This window comes from Girardinichthys multiradiatus, chromosome 19 (genome assembly GCF_021462225.1).
Source record: "Girardinichthys multiradiatus isolate DD_20200921_A chromosome 19, DD_fGirMul_XY1, whole genome shotgun sequence".
Taxonomy (NCBI): Eukaryota; Metazoa; Chordata; class Actinopteri; order Cyprinodontiformes; family Goodeidae; genus Girardinichthys; species Girardinichthys multiradiatus.
The window spans coordinates 34,321,460-34,335,862 of NC_061811.1; the positions used below are offsets into that span (position 1 = coordinate 34,321,460).

The 14,403-nt window shown below is 40.1% G+C and overlaps 1 protein-coding gene across 4 annotated transcripts in view; it reads right to left on the minus strand.

Annotated features, from left to right (window-relative positions):
* The window catches only part of slc4a11 (solute carrier family 4 member 11), a 243,530-nt gene that overhangs the window by 75,458 nt on the left and 153,669 nt on the right, over positions 1 to 14,403 (minus strand). For 3 of the 4 annotated variants that reach the window (XM_047345901.1, XM_047345903.1, XM_047345904.1), the window contains 2 exons: positions 13,463 to 13,495; positions 4,926 to 5,007 (listed from right to left, as the gene is read on the minus strand). In XM_047345901.1, coding sequence (XP_047201857.1) covers positions 4,926 to 5,007; positions 13,463 to 13,495 — 115 coding nt within the window. The remainder of the gene's footprint in view (positions 1 to 4,925; positions 5,008 to 13,462; positions 13,496 to 14,403) is intronic. The other variant, XM_047345902.1, reaches the window with a different exon arrangement.

The window sequence follows — 14,403 nt, forward strand, 5'->3', positions numbered from 1 at the left end:
TTGTCTAACTTGCTAGGTCCTGCAAGAAAGTAAATAACCCGTAGTATGCATCACTAACATTCATTTGAAGCTAAGAATAGTGCTTTAATGTTTTAGTTTCATTAATCTCACATTTAAAATTTTATTTAAAATTTGTTTGTTTTTTATTTCAGGTTATTTTTGTGTGTTTGCTTGATTATTTCCATCAAAGCATAGACTTGGGTAAGCCACAGTTTGAACAGTCTAACCTGCATGCCCATTTTAAGCACAACCCATACACCTGCAAGATATATATATATATATATACAGTACAGACCAAAAGTTTGGATACACCTTCTCATTCAAATAGTTTTCTTTATTGTCATGACTATGAATATTGTAGCTTCACAATGAAGGCCCTTACACAGCCTGGTTTGGGATCATTGTCCTGTTGAAAAATAAATGATAGTCCAACTAAATGCAAACCGGATGGAATAGCATGCTGCTGCAAGATGCTGAGGTAGCCATGCTGGTTCAGTATGCCTTCAATTTTGAATAAATCCCCAACAGTGTCACCAGCCAACACCCCAACACCATCACACCTCCTCCTCCATGCTTCACGGTGGGAACCAGGTATGTAGAGTCCATCCGTTCACCTCTTCTGCGCCGCACAAAGACACGGTGGTTGGAACCAAAGATCTCAAACTTGGACTTATCAGACCAAAGCACAGATTTCCACTGGTCTAATGTCCATTCCTCGTGTTCTTTAGCCAAAACAAGTCTCTTCTGCTTGTTGCCTCTCCTCAGCAGTGGTTTCCTAGCAGCTATTTTACCATGAAGGCCTGATTCACACAGTCTCCTCTTAACAGTTGTTCTAGAGATGTGTCTGCTGCTAGAACTCTGTGTGGCATTGACCTGTTCTCTAATCTGAGCTGCTGTTAACCTGCGATTTCTGAGGCTGGTGACTCAGATGAACTTATCGTCCGCAGCCGAGGTGACTCTTGGTCTTCCTTTCATGGGGCGGTCCTCATGTGAGCCAGTTTCTTTGTAGCGCTTGATGGTTTTTGCGACTGCACTTGGGGACACTTTCAAAGTTTTCCCAATTGTTCGGACTGACTGACCTTTATTTCTTAAAGTAATGATGGCCACTCGTTTTTCTTTACTTAGCTGCTTTATGTCTTGCCATAACACAAATTCTAACAGTCTATTCAGTAGGACTATCAGCTGTGTACTGTATCCATCTCCTGCACAACACAACTGATGGTCCCAACCCCATTTATAAGGCTTGAAATCCCAATTATTAAACCTGACAGGGCACACCTGTTAAGTGAAAACCATTTCAGGTGACTACCTCTTGAAGCTCATCAACAGAATGCCAAGAGTGTGTGGAACAGTAATCAAAGCAAAAGGTGGCTACTTTGAAGAACCTAGAAAATAAGACATATTTTCAGTTGTTTCTTTGAATGAGAAGGTGTGTCCAAACGTTTGGTCTGTACTGTATATATATATATATATATATATATATATATATATATATATATATATATATATATATATGTGAATCATACAGCTAGCTGAGTGCTTAGTCTGTTTGTGTTATTGCTAATTGTTACTACTGGTCATTCATAGTTAAACAGCTTTGTTTGTTTTGCGTTGCCATTGTTTGTCATTGTGCATTTTGGCTGACATGGATAAAACTTCCCAGGCTGCTGCTGGAGCTGTGAGTCAGGTGGACTCCACAGGAATGCAGGCACAAGAAGCGATTGGGTCGTTGATCCTGTTACCCCAGAGGAGCGTAAAGGTCTCAATGATTATTACATTGAGCAATGTGAAGCAAGGATTCAGGAGTTGCTCCAAGTCATTAAGAACCCACCAAAAGACAGACGAGTCACCAATGTATTAGGACAGCTCACTCTTTTGTAGCAGTGAAGGTTAATGTTGGAAATTGACCAGCATGTTAAACTTCACTTTGAGCCGAATGATACTTTGCAGACGGTGGATGTCCTTAAGGGTGAACTAACAGAAGCTGAAAATAGGGTGGAGACAACTGAGTGTAGCCAAGCCACTCCCACATCCTTGGAGGACTGGGGGGCCGAAAAGAAACCCACCTCACAGGTTGAAACCTTTGAAAGTGAACCATACCTACGATACCCTGAGAGAACCTGCAAGTCAGATCTGGAAGAAGTAGAAGCTACTCTCCAGAGATTACCTTTCCAGGCTGGTGGGGTTCCCCATACATCCACCGAGTCCAGAACAGGTGTGAATAGTTAGACCAGGTTCATTGGTGCGGTGCCCCACGCAACTGTCATAGGCAGCCATGAACAAAACCTGGCTGCGGATCCAGTAGAAGTAAATAGTTCAAGGTTTAGAGGCGAGCAGCCTTCAAACTTGACTCGCAGTACCCTCCTCTACAATCACCTCACCTCCACCAAGGCGACAGGAGAGCCATCCCTGGGACTCAGGTGGTTCAAACCGCCTTCATCTTCTGCCCAGGACAAGAGTCCAGGGAGCACCGAGCCCACCGTTGTACCCTGAGCAGCCTCCACTGCCTCCTCCGAGGGTGAAGCATGATGCACTGACACACTGTGGATGTAGTAGGAGTGAACTCTCAGATGATGACTCAGTTGGGCTGGCAACAATCCCTGAGAGTGGATTGTGCACCCGCCAGCTTGAGTCTCTTGCGAAGGACAAAGAGCGTTTCCACCATAATAATGCAGAGTCAAACATTGATGATTATCTTAGGGAAGTTGAAGCTCATCTGGAAGACAACATCCAGGAGCATCCATGTATTCATAGAGAACCTTTCCCCTGGAGTCCGAGACCGTCAACCCTCTGTGAAGCATTATGGGAAGAATAGTCGTATACACAGACCGGGCCTCCGCAACACTCGGTGCTTTCGCTATCCAGCAAAAGAAAAGCGAAGCACCCAGGGAGTATTACCGGCGCTTGAGAGCCGCTTACTTCCAAGGGCGCAATGCTCCCTGCATCGAGGAGGAGCATGCTTTTAAATCCCTATTCTTCCACAACCTTCATGAAAGTGTGCGATACGATGTTACTATGTATTGCAGAACAAAGACCCTTAGCATGCACGAGATCTAGAAGTACGCTCAGATGGCATGGGAAACACGTGCTCACCCGACAAAGGGATCAGAGGGTGAGGCTAGGGTTTTACAGGTACAGACAGAAAGAGAGAGTCTTGCCTTAGAAGGCTGAGAAATGCCTTCAAACAGAACCCATGTTAGGAACAGCTTAAGGGAACAACATAGGTTTGATCAGCTGGACCGGGGGGTCCACAGTCAAAGTTGCCAGACCACTTCCGGTCGAACAGACGACCTGACCATCACGTGAGGCCCAAAGGTAAGCCTGATGGTAAAGGTTGGAGTCAAGATGAAACCTGAAGAGAGAGATGGAGGATGCCTTCTGCAAGATTCTGACAGAAGCAGTGCGCCAGGCATGCGCCCAACGTCCACCATCATTAGAGGCAGCCGACCATCCGGTGAAACCGGATCCAAAACCCCCGCCAGCACAACTAGGTGTGGACCCAGTCTCCACAGCCATCAGAGTCTACCTGAACAGATGGGGACACACACCTAGTAAACTCCAAGAACCCCTCCAAACCATTTTTCCAAGGTTCTTAGGTAAACTGAACCAAAATGTACATGTACGTCACCTATACTGTCTGACCATTATAGGAGGACGTGTCACACTGAGTTTCCATTTTAAAACAGGATTACAGATCAGCCTGATGTGCAAGCCTACAAGGACATGCCCATCCACCTGAAATGCCAGGAGATGGAGAGTATTAATCATAGAAGCAGCCAAGCTGCCCATCAACACTCTGAAGGAGCTGCAAAGATCCAGCGCTCAGGTGGGATAACCTGTAGACAAATGAACCATTAGTTTTGCAAACTTGTTTTTTATGCAAAAATGACAATAATGAAAGCCATAGTTGAAAGAAGCCATAGTTGAAAGAAAGATATAAGAAGTCCGCTTTAACATCGGGAACAATGCAAACAAGTAGAAGAAGGTGCTCTGATCAGATGAAATCAGTCTTCAAGCAAAAAAAATCTGACATCAGAAAACCCTTAATGCCCATGACACTGAACAGTGTAACACTGAAAAAACTGCTTCATGCTGTGGAGATCTCGGATCTTTGAGGATCATAGCATGGATAGCAAAGGTGGTCAAAGTTGACAGGAAGATGGAAGCCCTACAAAAAGAGCAATCCTGGAAGAAAAACTCTTAGAATTTGCCAAGCACTCAAGATGGGCAGAGGTTCAGCTTCCTGTAATAGTATCCTTTAGATTGTAAGGTGAGACCTAAATATTGATGTTCACAAACACTCTTCCTCCGTCGTGACTGAGCTTGAGCTAGTTTGAAAAGAAGAATAGGCAAAATATCCAGTGGCTATGTCAGAAAAGCTGGTAGACATACCCTAAAGTTTTGGTAAGGTATAATTGCAGTATAATTGCAGTGATATAACAATAACTTAGTGCAACTGAATACAAATGCACACCACATATTTCAAATGTTTACCTGTAAAGATTACTGAAAACCATGCAATACTCAGGTATTCACTTCACAAATGCTACTTTGTTGGTCTATAACTTAAAATCCCCTAGCATAATGATTACGTTTGCACAGTAACTTTTATGGTTTTGCTCAGATGTTCTTACTTTATGCATTGCTGTTTTTTAGTCAGAAATCAGAAATATTCTGTTAACCCTTTAGTTTGCTTAAATTTATGTAATTTTTATATCAAAGTAAAAATAAAATATATAACATTTCAGGCATAATATAAAGCAAATGCTTAAAAAGTACTTTTTTATTTTATTTTATTTTATTTACATTTATTTTTCTGTCAAATTATGTTAACATTCAAGAAATAAATCTTAAATTGTAAATGTCTGAACACAAAAAAGCTCCAGCATGCATGAAAATACACAGAGAAAAAAAAACATGCTTACAGGATGCAGAGCCAGGACTGCTGGTATTGGATCCCTGTTGCTGTTGCCGTCACGCCTTGGATTGTCTCAGACAGCAGATGAACTGTTGGTCAGATGTCAAATAGAAGTTAGCCAAAAATATCTTCATACCCAGTCTCATCCCCAGACAGTCTTATTTTTGGCTGCAAATGGCTTTTTTTTCAGAGCAACAAATATGCCTAAAAACTCTTTAAGGTAACTGAATATTATTTGCCAGAGCTAAAATGCTTACCTATATTTCTTACTGATTTAGATAAAAAAAAATTCTGATTTCATTGTATGTCAGTTTAATGCAGATAATCTTCCACAGAAAGGTAGAGCCTAATCTTAAATGTTAAGGCTCTCAATATGATGTCTACATCAGACATGTCTAATGAGCTTGCCTTCTGCTTTAGACAGTGATGCCTGTCTGCACTGTGCAGAAATATCAGACCACAACAAGCTAATAAGGATGTTCATCCAACCTTTGGAAACACTAGCGCTCATTTGGAATGATTAAAAGAAGACATTTTAATATGCTGGCATATTTAAACAGCATAAATCATTAAACATGCAGCACTGCTGAAGGAAGCACATTGCTGCTTAATAAGAGGAATCTCCAACATGATTTTATATGCCAACAATTATGAATTGTTGGGTTTTGAGGGATATTCTTCAGCAAGACTGAATATGCGAAGAATGTTCAGCTTGCTTTGTCTTGTGGCATCCTCTTTAGCTAATCAGCAATAGGAAAATGACAGGGTGGAAATGTTTTGTACCATAAGCAGCGGGGATGATCATTTCCATATCATTCTGATTTTCCCTGCCAGTGATTTCTTTCTTTCTGTGCATCTTTGTCTTTCTCTCCATCACTCTTCTTTTCTCTCCCTCTGCCATGCCATCTCATCAATAAAGTATCCTCCATTCATGCCAGAAAATGATGGGTGTCACCATGACAACAGTATCACTGTGCTCAAGGAGCAAGAGCGCAAAGGATAATAAAGAAGTGTGTGTGTGTAGCTAAAAATTAAGAAAGTAGACGAGAGGGACGAGAAGGACAAGAAAGGGAAAAAAAGAGACTGCATGGTGTGAAAGGGAAAGAGCGAGATCGAAAATAGAGAAATAAATAGAAAAGGAAACAGGCAGAAAAGGAGAACAAGAGGGAGTGCACATGGGGAGAGAAAAAAATGGGAGAAGGGGCAATATGAGTAAAGACACACAAAGAGGGAAAAGCATGAAAGTCAAAAAGGAAAAAACTAAATCAGACAAGATGAATAGAAGAGTAGACAGCAAAAGGAGGGCAGAGAAATATAAGAGATGGACAGGGATTCAATTCAATTAATAGCAGTAAGCCTGACAGCCAAGTAGTAATCAAAAACCATCCAATTTCCCATTGACGTCAGGGATGAGATGAGGGGAGAGTGGGAAACAGAGACAGACAAACGCTGGAAGAAGAAAAGATTAAAAGGAAAAGAAGAGGGATTAAGGATAAAAGGAAAGTAACAAAGGTTAGAGGGAAGTGGGAGAAAAACACAGTAACTTAGAGCAGCAAATGTCCTTACCAAGGTCACATGGTTGTCCATACCAACAAACAACACGGCTGAAGTTATATAGAACCAGAGAAGCTTACAGCTACAAATAAAGTTAGCAGTGATAGAGATGTCACAAAACGTTTTTGTTATCCTTTATTTACAGGTTAAACAATTATTGCACACCATGAAGAAAGTACATATTTAAGATTAAATATGATTAGAGATAAAACAAAAAAGTTTCTAAAAAATACAAATAATGTTTTGGTTCTGAAACTATAATTAAAGTTACCAGCACTCCCTTTGTCGTCAGTGTGACTTAAGATTTATTTTAACGTAGCACAAATAAAAAAATAAAATAAATAAATCCTACTACTTATATGTGAGGGTCTGACTAAGACCTAGTTAGTTCACTTTGGTCCAAATCAGTTCATGAGTTTGTTAACTTGTAATGTTTTTGGGTGGTTTGTTTTTTTTTCACACAGAGCAAACCAGGCGAACCAAAGCCTTTTCTACAAACCAGGCCAGAACGTTTAGTCAGTTTATTTGTCAGTATGTCTGGGGTGAGAATACCAAATGTAATAAATAAATGCTATTAATTTCATTTATTACAATGCACACTGGGAGTTTCTGGCCGAATCCGTCTAAGCAATGTTTTATTTTGAAGCATCAACCTATCTGAAATTGCTACCTGTGCTGTAAATTGAGTGATCTGTTCTCTGAGTGCACTTTAGCCCCACAGGGGCCTGTGTGGGTGCACTTCCTGTGTGTGTTAATGTCATATGACTGATGTGCCAACTTAAGGCTTCTAAAAAAGACCTAGTGAAAAGGAGGAGACTGATATAATAGGAAGCAACTTATGGTATAATACGTTTAGGCTTTGGCAACAAAAGGTCACACCTTACCCATTTTTAATATGGTTTGGTGTTTAGATTTCCCTTGTAAATCATTGGGATGTAACACAATATTAAATTTCCACGGTGTTTGTCACCAAAGTGAATTCAGTCTGGCAAAGTGCCCTGTAGCGTCTGTAGTAAGCCAATGTTATCAATCCCCAGTGTTGAGAAAAGAAATTACAGATTCCTTCTGTTTATTTTGTCTAACTTAAAGAAGTCAGGTTATCAAACAAATCTTATGATCAAACAAAGATTATCTGAAAAATTAAATGAATTAACTTTGATCAATCACTTTTTTTGGATCACTTTCATAAATCACACACAGGCTAGATTGCTGCCAGATTTGTATAATCAAGTAATTCTTTAAATGAAACCTTTTGGACAACATCAATCAGGTTTACGATCTCAAAAAGCCACACATCACACCCTGATAAAAATATATAAAAATATAGATTTTTATATAAAATATGAAAAAACAAGAACAGATGAAAATTAAACCTATTGACATCTATCAGTCTTAAAAGACATTGCCAGCACTTTGGGACTCTAGTGAACCACAGTTCGAGTCATTGTCCAAAAATGGAGAGAACATGGAATAGCAGTGAACCAGTGTGGCCATCCTACCAAACACTACTCTGTAACTTCCATCTGTTATTTACAACATCTAAAGCGCTGCAGACCTCATGTGTTTATGATTCAAGAATAACAGAGAAGCTTTGCAAAAATGGTATCTATGGGAGTGATCCACAGCAAAATCAACTGCTGACCGAAAAGCCAAACATAAAGACTCAAAAAACATCTTCATGCTTCCTAACATTTTTACTACTAATGAGACAAAAGTGAAACGTTTTGGAAGGTAAGTTCCTTATTGCATTTAAAAAGAAATACATCACACAAACATGGAAGTGATGAAGTGTGAATGTCTGGAGCTGCTGTGCACCTTGACAACTTGTAAATGAACTTTGCTCACCAGAAAATCCTCGAGGAGAATATCTGACCATCAGTTTGTGATCTTAAGCTCAAGTCTTATGCAATATTACAATCTTCCCAAGCACACCGCAAGTCTACTTTTAAATGGCTCAAGAAAAAAACAGAAAAATCTAAACGCTTTTCGAGTGGCTCAGTTAAAATTTAGAGATAAGTAGACAAAATCACAGCAAAACAGTATATGTACACACACACACACATATATATAGGTTTATCTAAATAATAATTAGAATATTGTGTAAAAGTGCAATATTTTTTGCCAGTCATCTCAGAAAGTGAAACTCATTTATTATATAGAATCATTATGTATAGAATGACATATTCCAACCCTGTGTTTCCTGTAAATCTGATGATTATGGCTTACTGATAATGAAAACCCCAAATTCAGTGTCTCAGAAAATTAGAATACTGTAAAAAAGGTCATTGTTGGAAACTCATGGTGTCACCACTAATCAGCAAATTAACTCAGAACCTTTAAATGGTCTCTCACTCTGGGTCATAAGTTACACAATAATGTGGAAGACTGCTGACTGGACAGATGTCAGTCATCAACACCCTTCAACAAGGAGGGTAAGTCACAAAAGGTTGTTGCTGAAGAAGCTGGTTGTTCACCAGAGTTCTGTATCCAAGCATAGTAATAGAAAATTCAGTCGAAGGGAGAAGTGAGGTAGGCAAAGGTGCACCAGCAACAGGGAGAATCACAGCCTTGAGAGTATTTCCAAATGAAATCTATTCAAGAATTTGGGGGAGCTTCACAAAGAGTGAACTGAGGCTGGAGTTGGTGCATCAAGAGCCACCACACACAGATGCATACTGGACATGGGCTACAAAAATCGCATTCCTTGAGCCAAGCCACTCCTGAACCAGATACAATGCCAGAAGCGTCTTACCTGGGCTAAGGAGAAAAGGAACTGGACTGGTCCAAATTCCTGTTTAGATGAAAGTAAATTCTGCATTTCATTGAAAATCAAGGTCCCAGAGTCTGGGAGAAGAGTGGAGAGGCACAGAATCTATTTTGCTTGAAGGTTAGTGTAAAGTTTTCACAGTCAGTGACGGTTTGGGATGCCATGTCATCTGCTGGTGTTGGTCCATTGGGTTTTCTGAAGTCCATATTCAGCCATCTACCAGGTAATTCTAGAGCACTTCATGCTTCCCTCTGCTGATGAACTGTATGGAGATGCTGATTTTATTTTCTAGCAGGACTTGGCACCTGCCCACTTGGCATACTGCCAGTGGTACCAAAAGCTGGTTCAATGACCATGGTGTTTCTGTTCTTGATTGGCCAGCAAACTTCTCTGACCTCAACCCCATAGAAAATCTATGGAACGTTGTCAAGAGGAAGATAACATACACCAGTTCCAACAATGCAGATGACCTGAAGGCTGCTATCAAAGCAATCTGGGCATCCATTGCACCTACGCAGTGCCACAGGCTGATCTCTATGCCACGGCGCATCGATGCAATAATTCAAGCATTCGAGGCGGCAATTAGCAGGGTAAGAGCACAGTTTTGCTCAAAATATTGAAATGCACACAACATTATGGGTGACATACCAGAGTTCAAAAGAGGAGAAATTGTTGGTGCACGTCTTGCTGGCGCATCTGTGACCAAGACAGCAAGTCTTTGTGATGTATCAAGAGCCACGGTATCCAGGGTAATATCAGCATACCACCAAGAAGGACGAACCACATCCAACAGGATTAACTGTGGACGCAAGAGGAAGCTGTCTGAAAGGGATGTTCGGGTGCTAACCCAGATTGTATCCAAAAAACATAAAACCACGGCTGCCCAAATCACGGCAGAATTAAATGTGCACCTCAACTCTCCTGTTTCCACCAGAACTGTCCGTCGGGAGCTCCACAGGGTCAATATACACGCCCGGGCTGCTATAGCCAAACCTTTGGTCACTCATGCCAATGCCAAACGTCGGTTTCAATGGTGCAAGGAGCGCAGATCTTTGGTTGTGGACAATGTGAAACATGTATTGTTCTCTGATGAGTCCACCTTTACTGTTTTCCCCACATCCGGGAGAGTTACTTTGTGGAGAAGCCCCAAAGAAGCGTACCACCCAGACTGTTGCATGCCCAGAGTGAAGCATGGGAGTGGATCAGTGATGGTTTGGGCTGCCATATCATGGCATTCCCTTGGCCCAATACTTGTGCTAGATGGGCGCATCACTGCCAAGGACTACCGAACCATTCTTGAGGACCATGTGCATCCAATGGTTCAAACATTGTATCCTGAAGGCGGTGCCGTGTATCAGGATGACAATGCACCAATACACACAGCAAGACTGGTGAAAGATTGGTTTGATGAACATGAAAGTGAAGTTGAACATCTCCCATGGCCTGCACAATCACCAGATCTAACTATTATTGAGCCACTTTGGGGTGTTTTGGAGGAGCGAGTCAGGAAACGTTTTCCTCCACCAGTATCACGTAGTGACCTGGACACTATCCTGCAAGAAGAATGGCTTAAAATCCCTCTGACCACTGTGCAGGACTTGTATATGTCATTCCCAAGACGAATTGATGCTGTATTGGCCGCAAAAGGAGGCCCTACACCATACTAATAAATTATTGTGGTCTAAAACCAGGTGTTTCAGTTTCATTGTCCAACCCCTGTATATCTATATCTATAGATAGATAAACACAAACACACATTCTATATAAACAAACAATTGCATATGGCTGATTTATTCTTTTATAAAATTGAAATTGAGTGCAAACCTAACTTGAGAAGAGTAAACTGTGTGTGGACTGACTGCTTGTGTGATTGCCTGGGTGACTCATTAAGATTTCCACATGGTTTCGTCAGTATTTGCCATACAAACATTGCTGTTTCTACATTCACTCACACACACACACACACACACACACACACACACACACACACACACACACACACACACACACACACACACACACACACACACACACACACACACACACACACACACACACAAAAAGCACATATGCTTACGCTTAGCATATCAAATGTGACAAACTTCAATGGAAAATAATGAATAAATGTAAAGAAGGCAAGACTGGATGGCTGGATGGTCCACTTTGATCTCTGGATTCTTGGTGGAATCATTGAGTGTGTTATCCATGTAGTTTGGTTGGAGGGTAAAAAAACAGATTGCTGTTTACCCAAATCCCGCAAGGTAGTAAATTATTAGTGAGTGACGGTGACAAATAAGCAAAAGATAAATTCATAAATATGGTCAACCAGGCCAATAATTCAAATGTTAATATTTATCTTGGTCTGTCTGCCGGTTGAAGATCAAAGGAAGAAGAACATCTACAGAGATGGGCAGCTACAAAAGAACACAGAGATTATTAATGTTTCTTTAAATGTGTAAAAAAAAAAGCCCCTGGACATCACATAAAGAGACCTTTTCTATTATGACCTGAAGTGTTCTTAATAAAGGTGTGAGATCCTGTGCTGCAAAAAAAGAATGACTTTAGCCTCAACCATTGTTAGACCCGTCAGTAAACACAGGCACACACTCATGAACAGAGACAACGAAAAAAGTGATTAGCTTTTTCTGAATGTGGAAGCTTTGAAGGGGGTGGTTAAACCAGGGGAGTGTTCCCTACAGAGGAAGCAGGTGAAACATTCACTGCAACAATCTACCATAGCCAATCACCATGCACTACACAAAGGCTAGGATGTCAAATGGTGATGAGAGGGCCACTGGGACTGGGTCAGAGTGACACTATGTTAGCCGTAAGAGGTTAACAAAATTTAAATCATGTACATATACAATGTTTTACAAAAGTATGTATACTACATCAACTTTTCCACATTTTGTCATGTTACAACCACAAACTTCAGTCTATTTTATTGGATTTTGAGGAGACCAACACAAACCACTCCATATTTATGAAGTGGCAGGAAAAGGACAATAGGTTTTCCAAACCTTTTGCAAATATTTTTTTGCAAAAGATTTTAAACATGTGGCATGGATTTATATTTAGCTCTACTAAGTCAGTTTTACAGAACCACCTTTTGTTAGTTACCGCTGTAACACATATGTGGTATGTCTGAACCACCTTTCCACATGTAGAGACTGAAATTGCCCAATGTTTTCTGCAAATCAGTTCAAACTCAGTCAGACTGGATAAAGTGTGTGAAAAGCAATATAGACACAAAATTTTAACTGGATTTAGGTCTGGACTTTGAATGAATCTACTGTGGATCTCTGCAGGTCCTCCAGAGTTAGCATGGGCCTTTCACTGCCCATGCTGATTAATGTTCTCCTAAGTGGCCTGTCAGTTTGGGTAGACACCCATGTATTGGTAGGTTTGCAGTTGTTTCACACCCTTTCCATTTTCAGTTGATGGACTCAACAGTGCTCTTAAATGGTCAAAGCTTGGGATGTTGTTTATAACATAACCCCGCTTTGTTTTTGACCTGTGTTCCTTGTTCTTCATAATGCTGTTTGCACTCTTATGTTCTCTAACAAACCTCTGAGGCCTTGAAAGAACAGGTGCAATCTGTTTGAAGAAAGTTGGTTGTACTGTACTATATTTAGGGATAATAGAATAGCTGTTGTGAATACTTATGCACACCAAATAATTGAGATTTTTATCAGTAAAATTCTTTTGAAAACCATGTATCCTGTTCCTTTCGCTTCAAAATTATGTGCTATTTTGTGACACTTGTGGTTGTAATGTGACCAAAATTCAAAGGGTTCAATGGGCAGGATTATGTTTGTAAGGCACTGTTGTGCCATAAGGTGAAAAAAAACAACATATTTGAACATATTTACTTTTATATTCCATCAAATCAAAAGTTAATAAATCTATAACCCAAAACCTTCAAGCAAATCCAGGAGCTGTATTTTATTTGTTTGGTTCTACAAGAAAAGAACCAAAATGAATGGACAATGAATCTGCTGGATAGACCTGCCACAGATTTAAGAGGCAGGTGAAAAGGCATATCTGTGACACTGTGAAATTTCCCTGGTGTCTGTAATCATTTGACTCGCTAGATCAACCCAGTCCTGAGAGTGGAGAAAAACACAAATGGCATACTGATGGTGATTGGTAGAGAAGTGAACCACTGATTGCAGCCTCACAGGGGCTGATGCTGACATTTTCATCCAATTAACACAGCTTACCGTCATCAAAGAAAACGAAACTTTGAGACTTCTCTGCATGTGCAGCAGGTGGGGAAAAAACCAAGAGAAAGAAACAGTCAGTACAGTCACCAGTAAGCAGTTTCTTAGGGTTTATACAGGCAACAAAAATTATATTCAAACACACACTGAGCCAATACAATCACATGTACACACACTTTCTGGTTAACAGCCCCGCACACAAATATCTGCTGAACAGAAGCTTCATTTCCTGCTCTCCTTTACCTCATGCATATTAAATACCCTTTTCTAAAGAAAATCCCTCAATGTCATATCTTTGTTGGTGAGACTGAGATCGTATCTTTATTACTGTCTAAAGGCTATTACCAGAAATTGGATTTTATCACTGATAGTAGTTCTGCGTTTGCCTGGTATAAAGAAACCTAAAAATGTCAAGGAAGAGATCAAGATGACAAAAAAAAAAAAATGATATATATGGCCAGACTTTATGATTTGGTGCAGAGCTTGAATTAAAGGTTTTAATTTAATGTTTTGATAACACCAAAAGTGGGAAAAAAAAAACTTGCATTGCTGGACATAAGTTAGTGGTATTGATCTCAAAAAAAATTGGCTGCAGGCATAAAAAAAAAACAAGGGGAACATAAGAGTGTGTTCCACATTTGAGTGTTTCCCTTAGTGTTTGAACTGCAACTTGTTCAATACTTGTTTTTATATTTTTAAAACCAAATAAAAAAAGAAAAAAGAAACAAAAAAATATTTTCCTAATAAAGCCTTCTTAGGAAAAGAAGAAAATAATGACAATTACAAAGTTCTCCAAATACACATAGCCAATGTTTGTCCAACAATATGAGGCCATTAGGCGTAGGTCAGTTTAAGATAATCACAGATAATAATCTTGAGTTGAGTAAGTAGAACACCAGATATGCCCTGCCCTCCACTGATTAAACTTGACTAAACACAAC